This window comes from Kogia breviceps, chromosome X (genome assembly GCF_026419965.1).
Source record: "Kogia breviceps isolate mKogBre1 chromosome X, mKogBre1 haplotype 1, whole genome shotgun sequence".
Taxonomy (NCBI): domain Eukaryota; kingdom Metazoa; phylum Chordata; class Mammalia; order Artiodactyla; family Physeteridae; genus Kogia; species Kogia breviceps.
Window position 1 is genome coordinate 17522312 of NC_081330.1, and position 26441 is coordinate 17548752.

Genomic DNA, 26441 nt, shown 5'->3' on the forward strand with positions numbered 1-26441 from the left:
GCATTTCCTAAGGCCCTGATAGTTCCTCGGTACTGTGCAAGTAACTGGTAGCTCGCGGGAATTCCTACCCTAGCAGCTAATACTGCAAGAGACAGTGAGGGTAAATAATTGTCTAGGTGATCTTTGTATTCATATAGTCAGTTGTCACCATCATTCCTGTTGGTTTTATAAGTCTCAGAGAAAGATGAAAATCCATACCCCCTGTTCTAGGAGGAAAAGTTTTCTCATATTTTCAAATATTTAGGAAATAATTTAGGTTTGAGTGAATATCTGAAACATATTTAAGTGCCCAGACCATTCAGGCTGTAAATGGAAATCAGATTCAACCCGTTAGGTACCTTTTTCTTTAAAATTAAGATTACCCCACTAATTGGTTCATGTTAGCTCAACTGACATCAAAGGCTGCAATACAGGTATAGGAAGGATTAAAGTTGCTTATTAAAATTGAATGTGTGAACTTGCAGGCTGCCTGATATAACAGGTGGCTGTTAACTAAAGCTAAGCCCTTGAATGTTCAAATTCATGAAAATGGAGTAGTTACCCTGGGGCAGAGGTGGTGGTGAGAAACAGAAATGTCCATTTGAAAATAAATAAGAAACTCAGGAGTTCCTCCCTGTGCCGGAGGGTTGGGAATTAAAAAACCTGCTTCTTCTCAATAAACAGAGTTATAGAATGAAGTTTATACCAGGGAGGAAAATGGTTATATAATCTACAATAATAACTTTAAAACCTAAGCATGGCACAGTATAACCCTACAAACCCTAAACTTTTTCAGCAAGTCCCTTGCACTATTTATATAGACTTTTAATTTTCAACTTGTTTTCATACAGTTGTAACATATAATAAACCTAAGAGGGTTAAAACATATTCTAAAGAAAGCAGAAGTTAACCAGGAAATTTCCCCCCAAAAAGGAAGGAAAAAATACAGAAGTTCAGAGCTATTATAAATAGGAAGCATTGCTTACATGTACATTATTCTTAAATATTATTAATTGATCGGTTATTTATTAGTGATTAATGATTTTTTAATCCGGAAAATTCACTCACCTGCAAGTTTTCTTTTTAATTCAGTAGTTTTTAAAAAATGTAATAATGGCTCTTCTTGGTTCTGTGACAAGCAAAAGCAACAGAGCAAGAGACAAAAGCAAGGAGAATAGGATGGTAAAATGGTAAAAATTTTATTATGAAAGTCAGAAAGGAAAAAGAAGTAAAACAGAGAGTACTGTTGTGTGGTGCAGATATAGAGTTTTTACCATTCGAGATTCTTGCTAATTTTGAGACAACCATGAACCATCAAGTTGATAAAGTCTGCCTTATATAAAATAATATCACATCAGCTAATTCCTGGAGCTTCATATCTCATTCCATGAGAAGTATGACATGTCCCTATACCCTGTTACATCACAGCGCTAGTTAGGCTGGGTCAGCCCTTGGCTTTTGTCCTCAAACCTTAAAGCACCTCCCTGACTGCCCCGTCATCTTTCCTGCCACCTGGTGTCACCCCTTTCCTCTTAAAGCTCTTGGCCACCATGCCTTCTCTACTTAACCCTGGTGAGTCTTGCCAGTTTGGGGAGGAGAGGGCATGCTCTTTCTGCCCTTCCTAATTTGCCAGTTAGCTAATGATAAACTCATCTAAGGTAGGGTGCTGATGGGGAAGACCTTCCTTCCAAGCTGAATGTGGTTTATAACAGGGGTTTCATGGAGAAGGCTGTGCTATTGAGAGTTTCAAGTCCGACTAGGGAGTGGCACCATGAATATAGATCGCCCCTCACGTCATACTCCATATGGACTTCTATTCTACCTGCATTCAGAGCTGTTCCTATTAATGTGATTTAGCAGAAGGTGTGGGCATAGCTTGGCAGTACAACAGATGATTTTTTTAGTGAAAGAAATAAAAAGAAAGCAAGAAAGAATGATGCTATTAGTAATACATGAGACATCACCATTTGCATGACAATGTGCTACCTACCTTATAAAGTCACTATTAGAAATGTACTATATTTAACCATGATTTGTTATTCATTCATTAAAATGTTTACATTTATTTTTAAATTATGTCATTGATTATATCAGTCAGTCAGTCATTCACTATATATTGGGTACTATAGGGGAGACAAGAGAACTATCAAATAAATTATGACCACATTGAGAAGAGAAGACACCCACATAGGGAACAAACTGGAAAACAGCACAGTAAAGTGATAAATTATGTGGTTACAGATAATAAAGGCAGTACATATATGAAACTCTTTGAGATCAGGACCACCTAGAGGGGTGGGATAGGGAGGGTGGGAGGGAGACGCAAGAGAGAGGGGATATGGGGATATATGTATATGTATAGCTGATTCACTTTGTTATACAGCAGAAACTAACACAACAATGTAAAGCAATTATACTCCAATAAAGATGTCAAAAAAAAAAAAAAGAAAACCCAAACATTTGACTAAAAGTTTTCAATAATTTCAATTTAGATTAAATGGGAATTAATAACAAAACTGTGTATCATCTAGAGTGAAGTGTTTATAACTACGCTGTGTTACCATACATTATATGTATATTTGTCAGTTCAGAATTTGTTTTCAATTAGCCTAAATTAGTTTTTTGTTGTCTCCATAAAGGTTGAGTATTTATGGAGATTAACATTTTTTGTGACGTTTACAATAAGATTTGAGTCAAATAAAAGAACCTGTTCATAAAAAAAAAAATAGAAAAGCCAGTAAGATTCCTTTGCATTTCCAAGACTTTTCTTTACAAGTTACACTCTAGTTGTATGTACCTTATAATCCTGTTCTCTCTTCCTGCCCAATAGGGATTCTCGTAGCATTTCTAGGGCCCCCTTTTAACCTGTGCACATCATCTGATCCCCGAGATAAAGACAAGGCTAGGCAAGTCAGATTCATTTGTAAAATAAGACCTCTAAAAAAATGACCGTACTAATTTCATTTTAGGTAGACAGCAAGAAGTTCTTACAATTCTCACTTTTCAAAATCTACCCCCTTTTCCCTCCCTTCTTGCTTTCTTCCTTAATTGACAGTGGGCCAAGAAGCAAGTGTTTGGTAGGGCAGTTGGGAACCATGGTAGGACCAGCAGCTTTGGAGCCAAGCAGTACTGCGAGGAAGGGGAAGGGGAGGAGGAGGGTGGGACGAAGGGGGAGAACCTGAAGTCTGTGTGCAAAGGCCATGCTCGTGTGAGGAGATAAGGCAGATTGCCCACGTATATGATATCGTTGGTGACATGGTTTTTAGGTAAAAATGGAAGTGCTAGAGAAAACACATTTGGAACAGACTCCATCAGTGGGATTTAATTTACTTAACTCATGACTGTTAAAATTATGTGGCTTGGCTTATCAGCTTACCAATAAATTTGTTACTCAAAGAGATTTGTGGTTTTAAAAGGAACTCCTCCTATATGGGAATTAGTATGAGACTAAAAATAAAGGAGAAAATACAATGGTAACTTTTGATATGACTTGAGCTTTTTGAAAGAATGCTTCCTTGTGTAATAATAGGAATAATCTGTTGACCTCTAACACCTTTTTTTCTCTTTTAAACATACAGACTTCTTTTCCTGTGACTCCATCCCTGGCAGCTAATCCTGCCATGGCTTTCAGTCCCTACTTACCTCATCCTGGGATGGGCCTCGTTCCTGCCGAACTTTTACCAAATGCACCTGTGCTGATTTCTGGCACCCCGCCTCTCCCACTGCCAGGAGCTCCTGGTCCCAAGCCGATGCGTTCAGATAAACTGGAGGTATTTGTGTAGAAATATATAAATCCCTATAGGGTAGATATTAAGCTTATGCATAAACATTCTTAGAGCCCAATGTTTTGAATGCTTTGAATAAGCACATCTGAATTTTAAGCTTATGGAATATAACCTCAGAGAAATGTTAGACATTTTATTACTGCAATTTTACCCTGTTATGAAGTGCACGGTTGTATAGTAAGTCAAACAATGTCTTAGTGTACCCAGCTGCAGACTGTGCATCTCCTTTGCTATGGCACAGAAAGTATGGTGGGAATGCTCCTTTTAGCCAGGCTCCAGCTTTGCAGAGTGGGATTACTGTGTTCGTTGATGAGTCTCTACTTGCAAGAATAATCAAAAGTCAGCTCCATTGGTAGCTCCTTAAATGCCTTGCCATGTATTGAACTGGAATCTGTGCATGTCCTTTAGTCATGGTCCACAAGTCTGCTTGTAAAAAGCACATTGCAGGACTTCCCTGGTGGTGCAGTGGTTAAGAATCCGCCTGCCAATGCAGGGGACACGGTTCGAGCCCTGATCCAGGAAGATCCCACGTGCCGCGGAGCGACTAAGTCTGTGTGCCACAACTACTGAGCCTGCACTCTAGAGCCCACGAGCCACAACTACTGAGCCTGTGTGCCACAACTACTGAGCCTGCACTCTAGAGCCCACGAGCCACAACTACTGAGCCTGTGTGCCACAACTACTGAAGCCCGCGCACCTAGAGCCCATGCTCCATAACAAGAGAAGCCACTACAATGAGAGGCCCACGCACTGCAACGAAGAGTAGCCCCCCGCTTGCCGCAACTAGAGAAAGTCCCCACGCAGCAACGAAGACCCAACGCAGCCAAAAATAAATAAATTAATTTAAAAAAAGAAAGCACGTTGCTGTGTGATAAAGACACATCTTGGAGCTAAACAAAATAACCCCCTCTTGCAAACTTAGCTAATTACACTTTAGGCTGTGTATCAAGTGGAGGATTAAAAACTGGTTTTCAACAATACTTGCATTTCAATGTAAGGAAAGCAGACAAACTTTTCCTTTGGGAAGATTGGATTTTTTTCTTCCTCGGAGTAGAAATTTTGTTTAGGTTTACATCTCATAGTGAATATGGCTCGACATTATCCTTCAGCTTTTAAAATTTTTCCTAAATAGATGACAAAAGAGTGCATACTGTCGCTCTTATATGTTCATTGGCAAAATAAATAAAAGCTAATCACCTTCCAAGCATCAATGTGATTTTTTTTTTCTTTAAGGTTTGCCGTGAATTTCAGCGTGGAAATTGTACCCGTGGTGAGAACGATTGCCGCTATGCTCACCCTACAGATGTTTCCATGATTGAGACAAGTGATAATACTGTGACCATCTGCATGGATTATATCAAAGGTCGATGCTCCCGGGAGAAATGCAAGTACTTTCATCCTCCTGCGCACTTGCAAGCCAAACTCAGGGCAGCTCATCACCAGATGAACCATTCAGCTGCCGCTGCGATGGTAAGAACAGGCCAGGACTCATCGACTGTTTGGGGATAAATGATTCATATATCCCTCAATTTGTCTAATATCCTGGAACCATGATCTTGGATAGTCATGAGGGGACCTTAAAATGAATTGCCCAGGTTATAAGCTGGAAAAGAGAGAAACTATTTATTCTAGTCCACTAAAATTTTCTAAAGATAACTATTTAAAATCTTTCCTAATGATTTTAACTTACTGTGCTTTTTCTCCCATTTTTTAGGAAAGAGTAAATTATACAACTTAAACAATAACTTATTTTGGAGTGGTTTTTATAGCCTAACTAGCCTTAATATCGTAAAAAGGCAGAAAGTTGCCTTTCTGCCCTGTGAGCCACCTAGATGGGCACTTTGCTTGTAACATCCTTAATGCCTTTCACAAACAGAGGACTTGGAGGATGGGGTGGAAAATAGGTTCTAATTTCCCAAAGGTTAATGATTGCAAGTCAGCAGCCAGCGAAGGCTGGGGGGAAATTTCTACATGGTTGGAGAAGAGGCCTGGCTATTGAGTTGCCCGAGTTAAGTACATTTGGGGGAAAAGTTAGTCCTACTTAACCATGAAAAGGTAGGAGGTAGGAAAATGTTTGCATAACACTATAGTGTGATAGGTTAAAAAATAATTATGCTTGTCACAGCTGTCAATTATTTTGATAGGCTGTGGGCTATTCATTTCTTTTATAGTCTGGGCCTTTCCTCATGTAATAGGGTATAACCCCAATAAGGGACAAAACCCTGAGGAAACCTCATTTTTCCCGGCTGTGGAAAAGAAATCACCTCCATGACTCTGAAGCCCATGACGGAGACCTTTCCTTTTCATAAGAGAGATACATTTATTTTCAAACATCCCTATTTGTTGAGAAGGTTTTCCTCACACTAAGTTAAAATCTACCTTGTTGTAACTGGAACTTACACTTAGTTTATTGCAAAACACGTCAATCCGTATTTCATAGGAGCCTGATTCTCATGTCTTTTGTCTAAGCCAAATACCCCAAATTTGGACTTGTCCTCTTTCTCAGTACCCCTGCTCTTTCAGAACTGAACCCAATACTTTGTGAAAGAGCTGAGTACCAAAATAGAACAAACTTATTTTCTGCCTTGATCTGGACAGCAGAATTTGTTAATGAATGTTAAAAAAGACTTCACCAAATATTTTTTGTCTTAAATTCTTTTGAATGAGGGAGTTTTAAGCTCTGAAAATAGGAAGGTATCCAGAATATTCAATGCAGAATTTAAGCCTCCAATTGTTAGATTATTTCTGTTGGTGGCATAGAGTTCAGAAACAGCGTACCCTACTGTAAAGGAGAGGAATACAGTTGGCCCCCTAAAAATAAAAGTTCTCATATGCATGGGATGTACAAGGAATGCCATGCCTGTGCCATGGTGTACCTACCTGTCCAGTGCCTAGTCATGGGGCCTTCATATGTATGTGCCTATTTCTGATGATTTTGGTGTGTTTGGTAGAATGCATATAAGTCAGACCCAAATTTCCATGTAGAGAGTTAAACATACTATATATAGTAAGGTCTTCAACTGGTACTTTTGAACGTCAATATAGAATTCCTTTCTGAGTGACTGATCAGAGCAGCGTCTTAAAGGTAAAGTAACACTGGCCCATAGGAATTTGTTTGAGGTAAGATTAAACAAAGGAGCTGCATGAAGAAATTTAAGCTTTCTATATTTTAAGGATTGAGAGTTGAAATGCTTTGTGAAGCAGAGATTTTTACCCTGTTCGTGTTCATGTGCACAGCTCAGGTTGACTTTACTGAAAGCAGCTTGTATGCATTTAAAAGGAAAGACTTGAAGGGGTGATATTTATTTCCCAAATGAAAATAGAGGTACCATTAGGCCTTGTTATCCATAGGAATAAGGAGGTCACGGCATATGCCCCTTTCCAGCTTGTGGAAGGCTAGATACTCAGCATAAGTGTGCCCATCTCCTTAAGCATTTGGAGCGTACCCAATCATTGTTGCCGGGACAAGTTGTTAAAGTACTGTGCAATTTTGCTGAGGAAAAAATGTAAAGTAATGTCAAATTTCTCCAATGAATCTGATCCAGGGGGAGTTTTGACTGAATATTTTAAGCACAGTGGGATTTTGAAAGAATTGTAGACATGAAAGGAGGATTTTAAAAACGCTAAGAGGTTTCAGAATTAAACCTTACAACAAAGCAAACAATACATATCGAAATGCACAGCAAGTCTCTATAAGTGAGCATTGCATACGTTTTGCTAACTATCTATGGTATCTGGGTGAGGTGGTGGCGGCAGATTAATTCATTTGCTTTTTCCTTACATGTTAGTTGGGAAATATACAGTTATAGGGTTTGGACCTGAAATCCTTGTATAAATTGAATTTTGGATTTTGGAGCTTTAGACTCTGATCTACTGACATTTGTTTTTTCACCTACATACCATTTATCTCCTAGATTTATATTGGAATTGTAACTGGCAAAAATTTCTTTCCTGGTATATCTGTTGGTTCTGCTAATCTCATTTTAATAGGTTAGTAGATGAGCATCCTTTAGATGTTAATTTTAAATGATTATTTGCTGTCAACAGCATCCTGTCACATCCAGCCCACATGACGAGGTCCTTTTCAGCTTCATTAATTTGTCTAAATTAGTGAAGTTGAAAAGCTTCTTTTCCCCCCTGTATGTTTATTTTCTATTTTGGACTGAGTATGTACTCATATAGTCAACGGCTTCATCTCTGAAGTTGGTTACCTTGCTCGGTGGCGACCCTTCCAAAGGGTTCCCAGGCCAGACCTTATCTAACTGCTGCTTGCTTGGTTTGAGTACATATTTTATTTCCTTAATATTTATTAATCCATCCTTCCCTCACAGGCCCTGCAGCCTGGTGCACTTCAACTGATACCAAAGAGGTCGGCCCTTGAAAAGACCAATGGTGCCACCCCGGTCTTTAATCCCAGTGTTTTCCACTGCCAGCAGGCTCTGGCTAACCTGCAACTCCCGCAGCCGGCATTTATCCCTGCAGGTGAGAACGGGGCTCTGGGCACCATGAGTTGCTTGATGTTGCGAATGAATACAGTGCCCATCAGCTTCCAAAGAGCATTTATGTGAGAAGGGTCAACAGGTATTGTGGTTAGAAATAAAACAAGGCATTTAGGCTCAGTCTGTTTGTATACGGAACAAACTGTTTTCCTATGATTCCTGAAAATTAATGGTTTTGAAATCAAACTAGGAAACACTGTCAACATTTTTCTTTTGAGCATTTCCTAATTTTTGCTTCTCATGTTCAATTCACTTGTTTCAGTCTCAAACTAATTCCTTGGTTCTTAGGTATCACTTTCAAAGAAAATGGTCTGCGCTCAAAAAAAAAAAAAAAGGAAGTTTCCAAGCTTCAGCATTGCAAAAATAGGTAGTCCATATATATCTTTGATATGCCAAAGATAGTTATAATAAAACTACCCTTACATTTACAATATAATACAGTATAGTATATATATAAAACAGGTAGTTTTAGCCTCTAACTCTTAAACCAGTTAATATAAAATATATAGCAGTTTATCACATTTTCCTGACACTTTGTGGCATATTTTATTACCTCCTACATTCACCTATATTTAATAGCATAACAGTTTTGCACTAAATTGAAAAGAAAAATTTAAGCCATAATTTTTTCAAATAAATATCATAGGGGGCTTCCCTGGTGGCGCAGTGGTTAAGAATCCACCTGCCAGTGCAGGGGACACGGGTTCGAGCCCTGGTCCGGGAAGATCCCACATGCCGCTGGTTGATTTGTAGCTGGCAAAATGAAATTATTTCCATGACCAGATATGGGCTCAAACCAGCATTCATGCAGGCCCAGAAGCAGAAGAGCTGAGGTCAAACAAATATCATATATGAGGGGGGAATTACTTTTCTTCCAGTGGTTCAGTACTTTAAGAACCAGCATATAGTCTCTTAGGAATAAGTTGAAAATACTAACCCCTGAGAGTACGGTAGATTTTTTTTTTTTTTTTGGTCAGAATCATAAATGCTCCAACTTGGAAACTGTTAAATGAAAGTTACATGCTTTAAAAATTAATTTAGAAACCTTGTTAATTATAAACATACTAAGCACATGGTATTGTATGCCTGGACTTGAAGAAACCCATTGGTTAATGATACATTAATCAGTTAGTTAATTTTGAAAGAAGCCATAAAAATCCAGTCTTTTGTCTAGTTAACTAACCACAATAGCTCTTCATGATATCATTTAAGAACACAATTTTTAGACTTGTTGGGCTGGATTTGGCTAATTTAAAATCTAGATTTACAAGCAAAAACATCAGAAGAATCCCTTTCCCCTTAATTAATAGCAAAAGAAAAACTTGTCAGGCTGAGAGCCCCCTCTTGATGAAAAGCCTATTTGCCACATGTTCACAGTCAAGTCCTTGGTTGTGAGGTGGAGAAAGCAATGATAATAGATTAGTGCCCTGAGTAGAACTTATTGGCACCAGCTGCCAGATCCTGGTGCATATTTTGAAAATTGTATGTATAATAAAATTCTCCCTTTCATAATAAAAATCACTTAGGATGTATTCGTCCAGAATAAATATGTAATTTAAGTGAGCTAATACCTTTAAAGAAAAATTAATGTTCATTTTTATACCTAAGAATCCAAGAATTACTTTGATTATACCTGGGTTTGGGATCTTAAGCTGTAATTGTGAGCATGGGAGATTACTGGATATGCATGTGCTGTTTCATTAATATTGCTAAGAATATCTTTCTAGTTAGAAATTATTTCTATCAGTAAAGCTTTAATAATGATATATCTCTTTTCTTTACTTTTCACGCTTTTCTGCATGGTGTACAGGGCCAATACTGTGCATGGTACCCGCTTCAAGTATTGGTAGGTTTTGTACAAAAATTCTCAACTTTTTACATTCTGTAAAAAAGTGTTTTTCTGTTGTGACTATGAAAGAGACAAACAAGTGGATGATGTGGCTGGACATTTTCTGAGCACTTAAGGTTTAATATGGTGCTGTCTGTGACATGCCTTTGTGGAATCACAACAGCCCTGCACACTCACAGTTGGTTGCCACTGTGGTCAAATACCGACCCTGCCATTTCTGTATTTTCACCCTGAAAATAGTAGCTGCAATATTTTGAAACATTTCCTTACCTAGCCAGAATGGGCAGTTTTATTCTTAGCTTTACATCTGTTACTAAGAAATTGCAAAATATTTAAAATATTTAAAATGTATAATTTGTAAAGTACAGCACAACAATTCCTCCAAAAAAAAAGTTATCCGTAAGATCAAAATCATTCAATACTGAGATGTTGCCAAAAAAGCAAAGCTAGAGCATTCTGTAGTGTTTTGTGATGATTTCTATAGTGTTCTAGGATGAAGTGCCATCTGCACGGAAACCAGGCACCACAGAATCATTTCGAAATGACTCTTTGGGGGTATGTGATTTTTAACAACCAGTTGCACACAGATCCTTTAATTAGCCACCTATCCAATATGGTAGCCATCTCGAAACCATTTTATACATCACTAACACTGAAGAAGACAACGAAAGGGACTTGTTTCCCTCTCAGAACTCCTAGGGAGTTCACAGCTCCTATAGTTTCCATGGGCACCAGGAACAGACCAGGAGAAAATAGCTCTGTTCCATACAGGGAGGAATTATCCCACCTCACCCCACCATCTCATATCAATCCAGTTACTTTTATCCTTTTTGAGAGTTCGCAACAGCTTGACCTCCATCCCATTGGTCAACCAAAGTCGATGCAGAGCCCAAAAGGGACTAACAGGTTTATCAAGATAAAACAAAAAAATCAAAATGACAACTACGTAGTAGTAGCACTCACTGACAGGTGAGGCCTCTGTTATTAGCTGTGCTTTGTCAGAATTAAAATCATTTCCACTGGTGCTAACAGAAGCATCATATGCATATGATTAGAAGAACATACGTGAAATGTGTCTCTGTCTTCCCATTCTGTGACTCTGCTCCCTTGTCCTTTCACCTAAGAGCTCGGTGTAGGAACGCAAACTGCATGCTTCAGTGGTGCTGCTTCCTGCACCGTTGTTGTGCTCCCAAAGGGAAAACAAGAGTGATTTTAGAATTGGCATGTGCTACAGTAAGGGATGTTGATAGGTAATGGATCACTAGAGATGAGCATGAGAGATAACTACAGAGTTTCTGTTAATCACCATTTGGGGGACATTTGTGGTTTCTATGACGTTGCATGTGTTGATTTTCCTCTCTCCAGGCCATTCACTTTCTCTGTAGACTTTCAGAAAATCTGAATTCAATCGATATATTATAGATGCAAATTATCACATATGCACACGTGCCATTCACACATTAATTCCTTGGCTTGCTATCCAAAATGAGCTAGAAATAAGAAAAGCATCCCAGAAGCTTTCAAAATGACATAGAAACTAGAAAAGGCAAAGAGAAATCAGCCTGAAAGAGATGTTGCAGCTGCTAGTCATTGTTGCTATAATACTGCAGTGAAGACAAGATTTTGTCAGATATTTACTATGAAGTACGCCTTGGAAATTTCGGCTATTTATGAAACAATAAATAAATGGCCTGTGTTGTTTCATAAGTAGCCTAAGTTTCCAAGGGGTTTGCCAGAGGTGTGCTGAAAAACTTGCGTTCATAGCCCACTGTATTCTTTATCTGCTCCCCTACCACATACCCACCAAGCAAACTACGATCTTTTTGTATACAGATCAGGTAAGTATAGATATAGATATAGATATAGATATAGATAGATAGATAACCGTTCCTTTGCACCTGCAAATTCAGTGACAGCACTCATGTCTGTCATGAGTTAGCAAAACCAAACACCAATTCACAGTTCCCTACTCCCATTCTGAATGCGCAGCCCAGTTACTTTTCTGCTTGACTAGCTTGGTAAATTCAGATTTGTCATAGGTACCCATTGTAACCCCTTCTGAAAATTTGGCCCTTGAATTCAGTCAACTACAGTGTGATTCTGCTCAAAAACTAACTAAATGTTGAGAATGATTCCATTTTCCTTAATGGTAACTATAATTGGCTTTCCCCTTTTCTCTTTTTAAATATTTCCTCCTTCCATGCTGTGTTGCTTTGCACTGACTGTGATTGCATGTTGCACCCTGGTGTATCCATCATGATGATGTTACATGGCTTGTTGCTGTGACACCTGCCACGCCCCATTCCATCGTGTATGTCACGGTTACGTAAATGCTCCACCCCCTCGTGCGTTGCTTCCATGATTTCCTACTGAAAGTGCCCATGATGCACGGTGCTACACCTACCACTGTGTCTGCAGCAACACCATCTGCCACCAGCGTTCCCTTCGCTGCAACAGCTACAAGCAATCAGGTTTGGCCATTTATTTCACCTGTTCAGACCTAGCTAACTACGGTGTGTTGGTAAGGCACAGTATATGCTTTTGGGATTGGTGAGAGACATTAGTCCCTATTCTTATGTGTTTCTTTAGCCATTGTTACATTTAGAATTTTTCTTTTTGTGTGTATTCTAGAGAGATGTTCCTGCTTTGCTGCTCATTCTGAGATGAGTCAGCAGAGTGTTCTCTTTTTTTAATTGGTTACAGATGTCACTCTTGACATCTTACATATATATAGTTGTTGCTACCACACCAATCCTCAAAGGTATATACTAAATATTTTTTAAATGTTTCTTCATTGGTTGAGAGGAGGATTTATTTTAGTTTACTACCATTTTTGGTTATTGCGTTTGAACTTTCACTTAGTACTATCATCACCTTTACCTTTAGATCTACTGGAAAGAAAGATAGCACATTTCTTTCCAAGGCACAGATATGCTTATCATTACCCAGTGATTACATCCGAAATTCCTTCTCATACCGACATTAGATGTGCTTGTGTTGTTTTAATTTTCATTTGCTTGAGGTTTTTACAGGCAGAGTCACAAGGCAAATTATGAATTTGGGGTGAGTCTTGAAATTATAAGGAGAAACTTACAATAATTATTGTGTAATATTATGGCCATTTTGCCTTATTGAAGTGGTAACCACGCTTAAAGACTGCAAGTTCCACTGCTGTTTCAATTACAAGTATGATAAACATTTAGGACACAGAGCATTAATCCATTGGGGAAACAAACCACATTCTAACCTGTGCTTTATGCAAAATTAACTATTATTGGATATGGTTAGTATGTCTAAATTTTTCTGTGACATTGGTTACGGTTATTGATTACCATGTCCAAGCAGTGAACAAAATAAATGGAATTCTCTCAAGAAACTATTTTAATCTAAAATCTTTTTTACTACTGTAGATACCCCCATTATCAGTAGATGAACTGAATAGCAGCATGTTTGTTTCACAGATGTAGAAGTTACCAGTAGAACAGTAAGTCTCTTTAAGTATTAATATAATATTTGTAGGTTATATCTTTTATCTACACAGTTGCATTTGCTAAAGACTTTGGTAAACATTTCCATTAATAGGCATTGCTTATAACTTAGAGCTTGATTTAAGCATTCTAAATTTTCCACAATGAAATATGGACAGCAAATATGCAATTTTTTAATATGAAGATGACAGCTGGTCTTGTATTTTCCCAATGAGCTTACAAATTCCCAAATGTTTTCCCATTATTAAAGGGGTATGATTGGTTAGCCAAAGGCACAGATCGATTTTGAATTTTAATCTTTTAACATTTTTCTAGCTTTGTTTTATTTTAACTGAAATAAAGCAAAGTACTTTTGTCACAGTTTGATTAAGATGGTTATCTTAAAGACAGTAGGCAGTATGCTTTTTCTAAAGACATTATGGAAAATAGCGCTTTCACGTTCTGCCACTTTGTGTTGCTTCCCATGTAAGTCTAGCAGAATTGCTCCAGCTGTTTTCAGTTTTGAGTGACATTAATTTAGTAATTTAATCATTATTTTCATTCACATCACAGCACCTTTTTTGTTGGTAATTTTTGTTGTTGTTTTCAGATATTTCCCCCTTCACCTTTGATTTCCTTTGCCTGGTCCAGAGCCTGTAGTGGCAACACACTTAATTTGAGCAGTTGTTCACTTGGAATGTGTGACTTTTAAAGTCACTCAAGACTCTGAGGCATCTTAATTAATAATTATAGGGAGTTATTAAACAAATACACTAATTCTGAGTTGCATCCTTTAGTCATTGAAAGCTTGAACTTCTCACACCCGGAGTGTTTCACTTGGTTGAAGAAGGCAACAGTTAGTTCTGTTCTCTTGATGGACTGGTTCCCCAGAACCTGGCTAGCATTTCTTTCCTGCTGAGGACACACAGGCCCAGAAGACTAACTGTTCGGGACAGAGCATATAGATAACTGTACATTAGATAACAGGTCCCTTCAATCATAAGGAGTGTTTTTAAAAAGACATCTTTGAGTACATGGAATAACTGAAGTAGCTGTATATTGTAATCGTTTTCAGGGCTATCATTTGGGATAGTGGCAACTTGGGAATAGCACCAAACATGAGAATAATAGGCTTTGTAAACACTTGCCTGATTCTCATGGGCTGCTTCACATCAAGGTAAACAAAAGTGGTCAACTATAGTTAACTTTCCAAGAGAACATGTTTGGGAGTAGTGATTCTTTTTTACTTGATTCCATTAGAAAATTTAGAGGTATTTGGCACATCATAATCATTGCAATATGCAACAGATGTTGAAAATTTCTCCAGAGTGCAAAAATGTAATTTTGTAAAATACTGTATACCCAGAGTTCACACTTAGGCTATTCCTGCACGGCTCCAAAACATACAGATAAAAAGTTTAAAGTTTGTTTAATATTTGCATATTTCAAAATGGAATCCAGTGTGTTTTGTCAATATATGCTTGTTGGAGGAAGTGGATGGATGGGTGGGTGTTTGTTCATGGTGTAGACAGTGCCTTAAACAACGGAGTGCATCTCTGTTAACTTAGGGCAACTGTCCACACTGTCACTCAGTGAGAACCATAGACTATCAGACTGTCAAGCTATGTGACTCCTTAGTGAGCATTTCCAACAGCTCAATTTTCGTAGATTCAGAGTGGGGAATATCTTGCCATATGGTTCACACACAGAACTGGAACGAGAACCAAGTATCCTGACCCCTACTTCAATAACCCTCCAATATTTCTCACTCTTTTTTTTTTCTTCCATTTCAGTTGAAATTCTGAACAACAGAGTTATGGAGTATCAGAATCTCTCCGTGAGAACCTCCATATGGCCTTTCTATATATATTCACGTATGTCCTCTTCTACCAACACAACAATAAGCATGGTGCAGTCGATATATTAAACAAAACAAACATACCAACCAACAAATTCGAATAAAAAACAAAGCATCAATCAATGGAGATGTTAAAACACCAACAGAAAACTAACAACTACCATCTATCTATCTTATTTGAATTATTAGGTAGAACATCATAACATTTTGTAATTGATCACACTATTCTTTGTGATTTTCCAATAACCATTATGCTGAGTGAATCTCTATAGTGCACTGCTGGCTTATTGTGCATTCTTGGTGGATAAACGTTCGGTCTGTTTTGAAGTGTTACCTTACCGTTTTGTTTACACAATAGTCTGTTGGTTTGATTCAGAATGTAACAGATATATCCAATACCATTTTCCCCATTATTGTATTGTATTGTGGTGTGTTGTGTTAGGTTTTTACATACTATAGTGTTTTGCTGTAATGTGTGGTGTTTGATTTTAACTAAAATGCTATTAATGGGAAACAAACACATGTGCTTGAAAAACATGACAGGTTAATGTTGATATGCTCTCTCTCTCTCTCTCTCAAGAATATTTCTGTAGGTTTCTTGAGGCAGACATTTAAAAGGCCTCACTTTTGAGTGTGTCCAAAACTTGTTCATAAACATGCATGTGTATAATTTGTACCTGTAGATCTGACCTTGCATAGTACAAACACGTTACTGGATTTTTTTGTGAGAAAGAAATAATTACCTGAAAATAACAGGGAACTTCTTAAAACATTAACCCGAATTTCACTCCTTAAGTAGATTGCAAAACTAGAATTTACCTTTACATGGATTTCTCAGCATATATACTAAAAATTATGTAAAGTGCCCATTACATTTTTTGTGGCTCAAGGATCCTGTCTTCTAGTTTGAGTGTCTAAAACTGAGCCATTTGTCATTTTCAGCTGAACAGTTGGTTCTTGGAAGCTTAAAGGTATTCTAATGACAGGTTATAAATTAAGCAGAGAGAGGGGGCTTGGAGCTAGTTTTTACATATTGGAGGAAAGTGTGTAAAAACCATTGCAATGTAACCTTTGATACAAGTGCCACTTTCTGAATGCAAATGGCTCACGCTCTTTAGACTACTCTTTGAATAATAAGTAAGATGCAGTCAGGAAAAGTCAGTCAGGGTGAAGGAGAATTGGTTCCAAGTGAGGCCTTTCCTCCCCAAATGGACAGTCTCTTGTGTTCATCACAGCTGGAGTCTGAGTATAGATTTGGAGAAATGGCGGGACTGGGGAGGGAGGTAGGGAGCCATTTGAAATTCTCTGATTTATTTAAAAGTTCTAAGAAGGATGTCCACAGTTGTCTTTAGCCTCAGTTCAGCTGAGTTTCCAGGTTTGTTAAACATTTCAGTGAAGGAGCAAGTGCCTGTGATATAATATGTTAAGTGTTGCCCTTCCCAAACTTTATTAACAGCAGAACCTCTCATATCATAACCAAGCCTCTTTTTTGTTTGTTGGGATTTCTTTGTTTTTATATGTTTTGAAAATTATAATAGAGATGAATAGTGAGGTTTGTAACACCCTTTGGATGAGAGAGTGGCTACACTCCACAGAGCTGACCTGAATTCCCATTACTAATACTTTTGAAGTAATTGTATAACCAAGTAAAATAGCAGTTAATTCCTATGGTATGTCACATACTTCTTCCACCCTACTCAGTAATTAAAGTTACTATTATTAATCAGTGGTAGAACCACATGATAGTTTGCATTGATTTAATATCTTCTACTAAATATGTGTTCTCTTCACTGGAAAGTATAAAATCATCAAATTTGATGTATATACCAAGTTTATTTTTCTCCTTCATGAAAATGACAAGCAAAGGGAAAATCTGATTTAGGATATACCTTGAGCCGGCTAGTAGTGTTTGAATCACAGAACAGTGGAACTGGTAAAACCTTTTCACAGCCAGGGCATGTGATTCGCCCAGGGCTGCCTAACTAATTACCTGGTAGCAGCTGGACCCAGAAATATCTCCTGACTCCTGGTTGTTCGCCTTCTTCACATTGTGCTTCAGAACATTTGAGACTCCATGCCGAAGAAGATCATTTTGGCTCAGAATACAAAAGAGCAACATTAACTCCTCAGTAGCTGATAGCCTGTTGATCTTAATTATCAATCCAAATCATGATCGTCAGTGATTTCTAAATGGTCTTGCTTGTATTGAGCCACTGTCATCTGCTAACAGTATTGTCTGGAGTTAGAGGGCAAGAGGTGTCTTGACTTTTACCTTTTGGTCCTTTGAACCACTTAATTTCTGTTTCCCAGAATCTTAACATTGCTAGAGAAGGAAGTAGAATATGCCTTTGTGAAATTACTTGTGTTTGGAACTGAGTTTTGTAAAACCTGTGCTGGTGCCTCTCAGGAAGGGCAGATTTGATCACGTGAATCCAGGAGGGGGGGTGCACCTGAGCTACTCCAGATGTATTCCTTAAGAGACAGAGACATTTTCAGCGTGAAGTGAGCTTTTCTGTCATTTGACATTTTGATACAACATACTGTCTCACTTGTTTAAACTTCTGACAAAGATGTACATGGACAATAAACCTAGAGTGCAGCTGTTTGCATGTTGCCTTAAGCACTGGAAGACATGAACTATGACATATTTCTTAGTAAGAGGTTCAGTGAGGGATATTCAGGGTAGTGGTATTTTTGGTGCAACAATTTTTGGTATTGTTTGTTGGCATTTTAAAAGTTGCTTTGTGAGTGAATTTAAAGAAAGAAAAAAAGCACTAAGGTTTTGATCAGAGGTGAAAGAATTTTTACAAAAATGCAATTTTAAGATAGCACTCTTTAACTAGTTGTGCAATGACTTATTCAAGTGATCTTTATTCAAGAAAAGAAAAGAAGTCATTAGACTATAAATTTCTGGTGAAAAAGACAAGTCACAAAACTAATCAGTGACTCTAAAGAACAATTTACTGGATAAACTGTATATATAAAATTCTAATCACTTGTGATTCTTAGTTAACATTTTATAAGCTTTGTAATTTACAAGGTCCTCTTTTTGTTTATCCAAAATTATTGTTTTTGTCCATTCCTCTCAGCCTTTTGCAAAAATATGCAAGCGTGCTGAAACTTGGATAAAACAGGTCATGTATACAGAGAAAATAATCTAAAGGTTTTCTTTTAAGAGGGTTTTAGTAGTGTCAAATTTTGTAAAGCACTATGTGACCACAACATAAGTATATTTTAAAGAGGATTAAGATTAAATTTAAGTTAAATGGATTCATAAAATCCATGCAGTATTTGCTTTTGCAATTGGAGCACGATTCCTCAACTAGCTGTTGCACTTCATTGCGTTTGTCTAAATTAGAGTCTTTAATTTGTAGTTAATCGTGATATGAAAAGCCATCCTCTCCCTACTCCATCAGCCTTTGCCATCCATTTCTGAACACGCTCAAGCACTTTGATCTTGCCGTTGTGTTGTCCTAACACCACTACTAGGCTGTGTTCACTAATGGGCAGCCTCGGCTCACCAGCTCTCCAATGGAGGCAAAGCAAGTACCTCCTCCTTACCATCAGCAGGAACCAAATAAAATTAATCTTTACAACATGAATCTCTTTTTCATGGCATGACCAGTAAGCACAGTGATGTCTGATTAAGGACAACACTGACATCAAATTTTGTTAAATAGTAGGTAGGGAAGGCCTGTGTGCTACGTGGAGTGTTATCTGGTCCTTCCTCCACTCCTCTGGGGGGGTACATGAGGATGCTCTTAGGTGAAATGCAGCCGCACGTTTTCCAGTTATTTCAGTCTGTAGGGTAGGCTGTGATGCACAGAACGAATTGAAACTGGAATCTTCTTTCTTTGATCTCTTCTACTTTTCACACATGTTGAAATAGAAATAGGGAAATATGATTGAGGGAAATATTATTTCCCAGTTCTGTTGAATAGATGTAGGAAGATAGTGGCCTCATTTTAAATTTTACCAGTGCCTGTCAAAGGCAATAGAATAAACACTATGTAAAAGAGTATGACAACTGTTTTTTGCAAGTTTAGTTGACAGCCTAATCAAACTGTAAATGTAATTACAGATAGAGGTTCTGGTACCAACTCACTAATTGGTGCCACGTTTTCATTTTTCTTATTACTTTTTAAAGTTTTAATTGTATTCCCTTTTCATATCTTTAAGTAACTAATGAATATAATTTTGAAGGAGAGTTAGAGAAGCTTTACGATTTTACTACAGGTATTCAACCCGCCTAGATAGGTCCTCAACTGACACTGAAAAACAACAAGGTATAGAGTATAGCTCATAACTATTCCTTACAGTTCACAGTTGAAGAACAAACTTAACTTTATATACAAATGATTTTTTAACATCTTTTTTGGCGTATAACTTTTACAATGCTGTGTTAGTTTCTCCTTTACAACAGAGTGAATGAGTTATACGTATACATATGTTCCCCTATCTCTTCCCTCTTGCGTCTTAATTTTTAACTAACTGTATTTAGTTGTTGCTTTAGCAACAAACCTACAACATGGCTACCTTTAGACAATTTTTTGTGCGTGAAAATTTTACTTGTAAACTCGGTGTGGTTTTTGACAGTGTGAGCATGTAGCAGATACAGCTCAAAGCTCAGAAATAGATATGGTTGATTTTTCTTTTTAATCCAAATTCCCATGTGAAAACCGAATTTGTGTCCTTGTGTGACATTTTTGAGCAAAAAGTTTACAACATCTGGATTCTAGAGTCAGGCTTTAGAGCTGATAGAATTTGCTGTGTGGATAGGGTTATTCCACAGTATTTAGACTCCAAAACACACTCGTGTTTATAATATGCCCCAATCTCTTTCCATAACCTTACTTATTCAGAATCATTCTATTCAAGTGGCATAGCTGTAGCTACAAAAACTCTTTCACAAATCTATCCAAATGAGGGTTAAAGAATGACAAAAGCACAGATTAAATTAATTCGTCTCTGTGAAACCATCCATACAGATACTGTGGAATGACCCCATAACAGTGTTGAAGAGACATATGCTGCAGTTAACTGATGGTCTCAGTTAGGGTGCGAACGTGTGAGACACACCTTTTTTGCACTTATGTACATAGTCCATGAAAGCGATCCTTGGAGCTTTTTTTTTTTAATATAAGAAGTCTGTGATAATAGTGGAAAAGTTAGTAAAAGAGTTATTTCTAAGGCTTTGAGAAGAAGGGTGTTTTTTTTTTGCTACAAGACTTAACTAAAACATGATGTTGCTCTGCTGTTGTGGAGGCTTTCTAGTTTGCTAGGGCTCGTCATGAGACAAGACTGGTTACAGGTTAACAGGTCAACTTCAGCTAACGGCACTAAACAAAAGTTAAGGTACTTCAGCTTTTAGCAAGATTGCCAGCAGAGATTGTTTGTTTTTAAATTAATCCTCACTGTAAACACAGACACACACAGACACACACACACACACAGTCTGAGGTCTTCTTTTTTCAGTGGTTGCAAGGAGTTGTAAATTGCAAGATGGATATTCCCATTCTGATCTAGTTAGATTTCATCTTTCACAGAAAATGGTCAATTGAGATATATCGGTTACATCAATTAATATGTATTTAAGTGACAAATTGTTAACGTTTGCCACTATTTCCCCTTCAAGATCCAGAAGCCAAAACCAAATTGACAAGTACTGAAAGATGTAATTTAACAGCTAAGTATGGCCAGCACAGAGCATTTCATTCCCTTCAGCAAAGGAAAAAATGCTCCTGGCACTATTTTAGAAATGGCTGTTTTCTGACTTACCTTTACCAGATGAGACAGCGCTTCACTGTGCCACTTCAGCCTCCTACTCTTTTAACGAAACAGAAGAGAACTAGCCGAAATCTTGTGTACATCAGAGCTGTAAAAGAATGTTTCAGTCAGATCGTCTCTGCCAATGGCAGCTCCCACATCACCTACAGATCACCATTTATCTTTTTGTTGCCTCCAGGAGGTGAGGCCTAGAAAAGGTCGAGGTTAGAAAAGTTTAAGGATAGATCACCATGAGGGCTTTGAGTCCTTCCTGTCTTGAGGCCTGTTGTCCTTACCCTGGAGAAGGAGCCCATCTTGGGATTGAGGGAGTTGTTATTAGTATTGCTACCCATTTTGATAGTTCTCACTTACAGAGACAGGAAAATAAGCCAAAGCCAGAAAGCAATCCAAGCCTTACAGTTGTCCAATAGCTCAGGGCCAGTTGGTTAGAAATGTCCTCCCCCCCCCCGCCCGAACCCATAACCACTTAGAGTCAGCCATACAGCTAACAGCCTGACCATCTGACCAGCATTTCCATTGATAGAAAATGTAAGCATTCATTCCTTCTGTAGTTAGGAACTCCACCTTTAACCTTATCACCAACATATTTCCCCAACTTAAGCCATGTTCTTGTGTTGACATTTCCTTGTGAAACTATAAGCCACACGAATATATTCTAATAAGGTCAATAGAAATATAGTAAGATTTTAAGTCAGGCAGAATCACCTATAAAATAGTAAGGATGAACCTAGAAGCATCACAAAAGATAACCAATTAATTGATGGCATATGGTACGTACTGACAGCCACTATGTCATGCTCTTTGGAGCTTAAACACAGTTCTGTCTTTTAAGTAAGTAAAATTAGAGAATGAAAGGACCTCTGTTATGAAGCCCAGGAAAGGATTTAGCTTCACTAATTCAGTTTCCACCCCCTCCACTTGTTCTTCCCTGAAAGAGAACCACACATCAATACTCCAAAGCAGGATTATTCCAGAGGAATTTTATCTTTAAATAGAACCCATCCTCAATTATAGCATATCACTGTGAAATAAGTCACAGCTATATCATTATTACTTTAATTTTTAAAAAACCCTCTGTAACAAGACCTAAAAGCAACCCAACTTTAAGCAGTGCTCTTTTCTCCGCAAACACAGAACCTAAAACATTTATCTGTCACAGAACTGCATGATTCCAAAGCTTTATTTCGGTATACAGATGCTGTTTGTTAATGATGGAAACCAAATTATTTTGTTGCTGTGTCTTTTGTGTCTAGCAGTTGAGAGAATTACATGACCATTATTTCATTGGACTCTGGGATTGCCCTTTTCAAAATAAATTTCCGGGCTTCCCTGGTGGCACAGTGGTTGAGAATCCACCTGCCGATGCAGGGGACACGGGTTCGTGCCCCGGTCCGGGAAGATCCCACGTGCCACGGAGCGGCTGGGCCCGTGAGCCGTGGCCGCTGAGCCTGCACGTCCGGAGCCTGTGCTCCGCAACGGGAGAGGCCACAACAGTGAGAGGACCGCGTACCACACACACACACACAAATATAAATAAATAAATTTCCTTTTATTATTGTTGTTGCTTTAGTGATTAGAAAATGAACCATTTGTGACATGCCCCCAAATTACAATAATTTAAATAAGTTTTCTTAAAAAGATGCTCCAAAATATACTCTTTTAAAGGACTAATTTTATGCCTTTGTATAACAACAATCCAGTATAATGTAAAAAATGGAAGCACATATTTTGGGCAGAAAAATGCCAATTTAAAAATACTTATCAATAAGAAAATTATTAGCCCTGTGCAGCACTTATAGATTTAAATAATGATCACTGTATTTAATAAATATAAACTGTTCCCATAATATTTTGCCTCCAAAATGCAATAGCTCATTCCCTCAACTGCTATCAGTAGGGCAGATGCTTTGATTTTTTGGGGTTTTTGTTTTCCAAGTTATAGTGCTGTACTTCTTGTTTGTGTTTAGAAGTGTGCATTATACAGTTCATTTTAGTATGCTACTTCTATGTTGTTTATCTTTTGTTCTTTCAATAAAATGTGTAAATTTCTTGGTTTTGTCTTTTTTTATGAATCCATATTCACACATTACGAGTTCACCTAAAAGCTATTTGTCTTCTAGTATATTAATCCTAATATTTAGTAATTCTAATATAAGATTTGATTTGGTTCAGTGCTATATTTCATACATAGAATAAATTTATTACTAAATATATACCTTCAGTATTTTGAATTATATAGTTAATACATCCATTGTATTAGATGTATTATTCCTATAATATTGAAGTCATTAACGCAAGAAAGACACACTTATATTTTAGCAAAAGAACATTAAAAATTTTGTGATAACGCTTACTGGTTTCTATTCTGCTTCAGAAATTCTGAGTCATATTCTAAGATACATTATTATTATTAGTTTCTATTTTCCTATTATTCATTTCTATCCTGCATGTTCAGTGTAACATATGAAACCAGTGTCATTCATTTTATTCTTTTCAAGGTGGGTATCAATGGTCTCATAACAACGCGACGCATGACTTTTTCCATTAAAATGTTTTCTCTCACTTAAAATTAGTTTTCTCCAACAAATGGCACAGGAATGAACGGATAATCAGTCTTGTTCTTTAAAGAAAGCAAAATGTAACTTGGTAATTCTTTATTCGGTCAGATTTGTCAATACTTAAAAACACTAATCAGGAACTTCTCCATATCGCTGCTGTTCAGTAGTCAGGCTGATAGAAAAGTGATGTAGAGAGACTTTGGATGAGAGGTTGTAACAGAGTAAAGTATTATTCACGTGTCTAGAACAGTAAAAAGGGCCAGGGAGGAGGTTGGGTCCTTGTCCAATATCAGCTGAATCATACAGAGCTACTAGCTCCCTTGTCCCTTGTGCCCTGCTTGACTATTTCTAAGTGTGGTTCCCACTGTGGCATCTCCCGATTAGCCAACTTTGAGCCCTTTGATGTGTTTGATATGTTTCTGTGACTCTCATAATTCCAGCACTAAAACCAGTTCCGTATATAGACATTTACAAGAGGTCTTTGGCCTGTAAAGAATTCAGCTAATGTCCCTCTCTTTGAAGCTGCTGAATGATAGAAGGAAGAATTCAGGGCAGGCATTTTCCATGGTCATCGAAATGGAGTTTATATTGGTCAGAAGAAAGTTGACCCAGGGGCAAAACCAGTTGTCAAGCAAGTTTACCTTGACACTTTTCAGCCTTTTCCCAACATCCTTTTAAGCCCCTCCTTTTCTTATCCCCCATGGTGGCCTTCTGGTAGCAACTTATCGGGCCTGCTTCCCCAGATACGTAATGGATTTTTTTTCCTTCAGAACTTTCCAGGTGGATATCTCAGGCTGTGGAGAGCAGCTCATAGCTACTAAGAGAAAAATCACACTAAGGTGTTATAGACCAGAAGTGCTTAATGCACGGCCCCTCCTGGGAGTGTTTGTATTTTAAAAGGCACGACTCTCCAGTGGTCAAATATCAGACGGCCACATGTGTAGATGACGGAGAAATGCTTTACTGAAGCAAAAATCTGGGCACTTGAATCACAGCATTTAACCACCAACCAAATTCCCATGGAGGGGTGGTACCGTCATTCACCACATCAAGAAGGCCGAAAAAGGAAGACTCCTGTCATTTTGTTATTGTCAGGAAAGTTCTGATACCATAATGAACCTAAAATACTGACTTGATACTGAGCATCCCCGAATTCCACAGACCTGAATCCACACCGTGGTCCACCTCTGTAGTAAAGAGCACGACAGAGGGCCTGACAAATGGTCACATTTCTGGAGTAGCCTCATGCCTGTGCTTGCTAATATCCAACATACTCTGACTTTTTAACTTGACTCTTCCCTGTACTAGAAGTGCCCATTTTACTGAGCCCTCCCAGCTTTTCCTTTCAGTGCCTGGACTTACACTTCTGCCTTCCCCAGGAGGACGGCGGCTGTCTGGGGAACAAAAGCCAAGGGCTCCACTGATAGGAAGGGCAGCCACCCTGACAGAAGGGTGAGGTTTGTGAGAGGAACAGAGATTCGAGTCCTGTCCTTTCAAATAGATGCCCCATTCCAAGGTGGATGTAGAAATTGGTATGAGAAGGAAGTTCTGGTCAGCCCAGCATTTTCGTGTTCTGCACGTGAACAGAGTGCAGTGCAGAGGCGGGCAGGACACCCGGGGCAAAACAGACAGATGCAAGAAAAATCAGAGGTTTTCCTGATGAGACAAAGGGAGGTTTCACCCCATGGGTGATTCAGTGCACAGCACGTCCGAGTGCAAAGAGAGAAATGGGTGAAAAATCAGAGTGACTGGATGAATAGCAGCAAGCAGTAGTGACAGCACCTGTCAAAGCAGACAAGCTGTTCATGAATTGGACCTGAGAATGCAGAAAGAACCTGAGGCGACATTATGGCTACAGAAAATGATGGTTAACTCTGAAGAGCAACGCAGTTCTCAAGAGAAGGGTGGGGAATAATAAGGTCTGAACTGAGACTTCGCCTTTAGCCTTCGTGCCCTGAAGAGTCGGACAATTCTTTGTTGAGGAAATTGGCAGTTAAGAATCATATCTGTGTTAATTATATATATATATATATATGTATGTGTATATATATATATATATATATATATATATATATATAAAGTGGTTATTGATGTGCCTTTGTTAACTATTTAATAAATGTGTATGTAGTTCATTCACAGTGTTTTGATTCTTCTCAATTTCTGTTTACAAAGTCCCAGGTGAGGAAATCCATTTATGGGTCGTTATACTAGGAAAGCCTGAACTCACATGAATCAATGGTAACTATTGGGGGCTTCTAGCAGGGGGTGCCAATAAACGAGGCATTTGAGCTAGCCGGCACACTGCGGTTTGGCTGGGGTACAGGACCTCACTGAACACCAAAGCAAGTGTTTGTCATAAACTCAGCACCAGCCAATGGCAGAGACCACTGTGATAAGCAACTCCCTTCCCCTGATGGAAATCATCAGAGATAGTCTCGTTTCTGAAGACACTACTCTCCACATCCTGGAGAAATGTCCCTGTGGTACAAATTAAAATATACAAATCCAGATATTCATAGGGGGCTTAGGGAAAGGTCAGTCCGAGAATAACCTTTGAGTAGTAACGCACTAAGAAAGCCCTTAACTAGTATTTTCCAATGATTATTGTGTCCACATGCAGTGCTATGACACTAGACCCTTCTCTATACGTTACTGCCGG

General features: G+C 38.2%; 1 protein-coding gene across 6 annotated transcripts in view; it reads left to right on the top strand.

Annotated features, from left to right (window-relative positions):
- The window catches only part of MBNL3 (muscleblind like splicing regulator 3), a 113572-nt gene extending 90299 nt beyond the window's left edge, over window positions 1-23273 (top strand). Inside the window, exons 4-10 of one of the 6 annotated variants that reach the window (XM_059050007.2) lie at window positions 3558-3749; window positions 4998-5234; window positions 8096-8246; window positions 10074-10109; window positions 12489-12583; window positions 13523-13596; window positions 15373-15526. In XM_059050007.2, the coding sequence (XP_058905990.1) occupies window positions 3558-3749; window positions 4998-5234; window positions 8096-8246; window positions 10074-10109; window positions 12489-12583; window positions 13523-13579 (768 nt within the window). In that variant the 3' untranslated portion in view covers window positions 13580-13596; window positions 15373-15526. Of the gene's footprint in view, window positions 1-3557; window positions 3750-4997; window positions 5235-8095; window positions 8247-10073; window positions 10110-12488; window positions 12584-13522; window positions 13597-15372 lie in introns of all 6 variants that reach the window. The other 5 variants (XM_067023254.1, XM_067023257.1, XR_010838586.1 and 2 more) reach the window with 5 other exon arrangements.
- The last annotated feature ends 3168 nt before the right edge of the window (window positions 23274-26441 follow it).